The following is a 2,592-nucleotide window of genomic DNA, read 5'->3' on the forward strand; positions in this document are numbered from 1 at the left end:
ACTCTTGGTACGGATAGTGCCCAGCCCAGACTGGTTTGTTGGCGTAAATAGCCTAAACCTCTGCAATGGCAGTCGGTGGCAAAACAGTTTAACATTTGACCTGTTTCCCTGGGATGCTGGAACAGACAGTGGTTTTGTCTTCTCTTCTCCCAACTTTGCTACTGACCCTCAAGAGCCCATATCCAAGATTATGGCCCAGAGACCTTCCCACCCGGCCAACTCCTTCTACTACCCCCGCCTGCAAACCCTGCCCCGCCTGGGCTTCCTGCATCTGCACTTAGTGGACTCAGATACAACCAATGACAGAGCACCTGAGAGAGAGAGACATAACACAGAGCATACTGGTGTCCAGAGCAATGACACCAGAACCATCAACAGCACTGAGCCAGAGCTGGAATCAAATCACAACAAACTGACTCTCCACTTATCCACAAGACTGTCATCAGTCATTACGAATTTTGAAAATAATACACATGGAGGTGGGTAATGATTGATTTTTATAAATGTACAGATTGCTGGATGTGTATTGCCTCTTTGTTTCTTTGATATTATCTATTTGATGTGCATTGGATGACAAACAGACAAATATCATATCTCATCACTTCATACAGCAAGACTGGTAAGAACAATATTATTTTAGTGAATCACGGAAAGAAAACCATTTAAGTTATTCAGCCGAAAGACAATCAAAAGATAATTAGGTCTTTGTACAAATGCAAGAAAGCACGGAGGAATGTGGGCGTTTGTGTGTATTGAAACAGTACAGAAAACACCAAGGAGAGGTGGATCTTGAGGTTACTTAAGCACATGGTGTATTTATTTAGTAATTCATAAATGATTGGGCCGCAGATGAAGGTGTGAAATTGTTAACTGACAGTAATTGTTATTTTGGCGGTTCCCATTATAATTCCAATCGTCCCCAGCAGGTTTCTGTTGAGTATAAACCCTTCGTGGAACCTTGTTTTTCAGAGCCCGAGCCCAGAGGCACGCCCTTGGATTGCGAGGTGTCTGATTGGTCGAGGTGGGGTCTGTGCAGCCGCGCCTGTGGTAAAGGATCCCGCCTGAGAACAAGGTACATCCTCCTTCAGCCTGCCAACCATGGGGAGCCCTGCCCAGCCCTGGAGCAGTACCAGGACTGCGAGGAGCGTGCATGTCCTCCTAAGCAGCAGGGGGCGACGCCTGCTCCGGACTCCCAGGATGCAGTGGGGGAAAACAGCACTATGGTTTTCTATGTAGCTGCTCCGCCCAGCAACACGACTGTCTTCTTTAATGGATCCCTGCAGCCCACCAATGAGAGCAGCCCAGCGAAGCCCTTCAGCACTCAGGACCCTCTGGATCTGTACACCTCTACCCCCGTCTCCACCCAAGAAGATACATCCTCACATGGACAAGCACTGAACACCTCTCAGCTCCAATCGACTGATGCACCCATGCGTGTTAACGCTTCTCCCACATCCACTTAAACCTGCCGACTACGATGCCGGAGAGCACCGCCCCACGGGCCGGCTTGATTTCCCAAACCCCACAAGAGATGACATCCACTTAAACCCTTGACCACACATGCAGTCTCCTGACCTCTCCTGCCATATTTTGACCCCTCCCATACAACCATTTTTTTAATTTGCCAAGTCCAAGATTCTTATTTTATACTTAATTCTAGAAATGTAACTGTCTCACTGATAGCTTGCACATGTGCCAGACCAAACTGTGCCTGGTCATTGTTATCGAAGCTTGGTCACAATAAAGAGAACTCTCTGAGAGATTTGTCGCCTCTTTTTAATATAAGAATAGATTCAGCTTCAGGAGATTAGTAGAGGAATACACTCGAGGGGGATACAATCTTCCTCACCTCTGCCACAGTTCTAGTCTCATTTTTGCCCACTCCCAATGCTACGTAACCACACCCTACCCTGGCCTGCGTGCAGCTTCTTGCAGATCCTCTCCTGTCAGCCTGTGCCACTGAAAGAAGGCATCCTCCGCAATCCCTGAACCCTGCAGTGGTACCTCCCTGTGGCTGACTTAGGGTGGGGTGGAGCATGAGCTCACCCTCTCTGCCATAATGGAAAAACCACAAGCGCCGTGTGAATGTGTGTGCTTGTTGATCTATATATAAATCAGAAGGTATGTAAACACGGTGTCCTTCTCTGTCTCGGTGGGAGCGGAGCATCGCCTCTGCGGTTCCGCACAATCGAATGTGAATGGGCAGATAAAGGCCCTCTCAAGGGTAGTGCACGCCTGTTCAAAGACAGTTGCGACTGAATTCAAGAGACTTCGGTCTTCTGCGTGTTTAAACAAAGATTGACAATTAACCAGTTTTGTTTTAGACAATTACAGAGCACTGCTGGGGATTTATGGAAACTCCTGGTAAAAGACTTTAATTTTAGCAGTCTATTCTATTATTACACTACTATTGCAGTGGAGTGTTTGTAGTGCACCAAAGATAGACTGAAAAAGTTTTTACCTGCCCTGTTTCAGGAAGATGACTAAGAAAAATGAGCACTGAAAGCTCGCAAGTGTGCACCTGAAAGGGGGATTAACAGAAACATTTCCTGAGTGCTGTTTAGTAGTAACAACTTTGTCATGAGCCTCTTG

At 47.0% G+C, this 2,592-nt stretch overlaps 1 protein-coding gene across 1 annotated transcript; it reads left to right on the forward strand.

Annotated features, from left to right (window-relative positions):
• LOC136716046 (uncharacterized) lies at nucleotides 1–1,742 on the forward strand. The gene is made up of 2 exons (XM_066693515.1): nucleotides 1–479; nucleotides 970–1,742. Exons 1-2 carry the CDS (start codon nucleotides 191–193, stop codon nucleotides 1,461–1,463), a joined length of 783 nt encoding a protein of 260 aa, XP_066549612.1. The 5' UTR covers nucleotides 1–190; the 3' UTR covers nucleotides 1,464–1,742.
• Nucleotides 1,743–2,592: the final 850 nt, after the last annotated feature.

The sequence above is a fragment of the Amia ocellicauda genome, chromosome 20 (genome assembly GCF_036373705.1).
Source record: "Amia ocellicauda isolate fAmiCal2 chromosome 20, fAmiCal2.hap1, whole genome shotgun sequence".
Taxonomy (NCBI): Eukaryota; Metazoa; Chordata; class Actinopteri; order Amiiformes; family Amiidae; genus Amia; species Amia ocellicauda.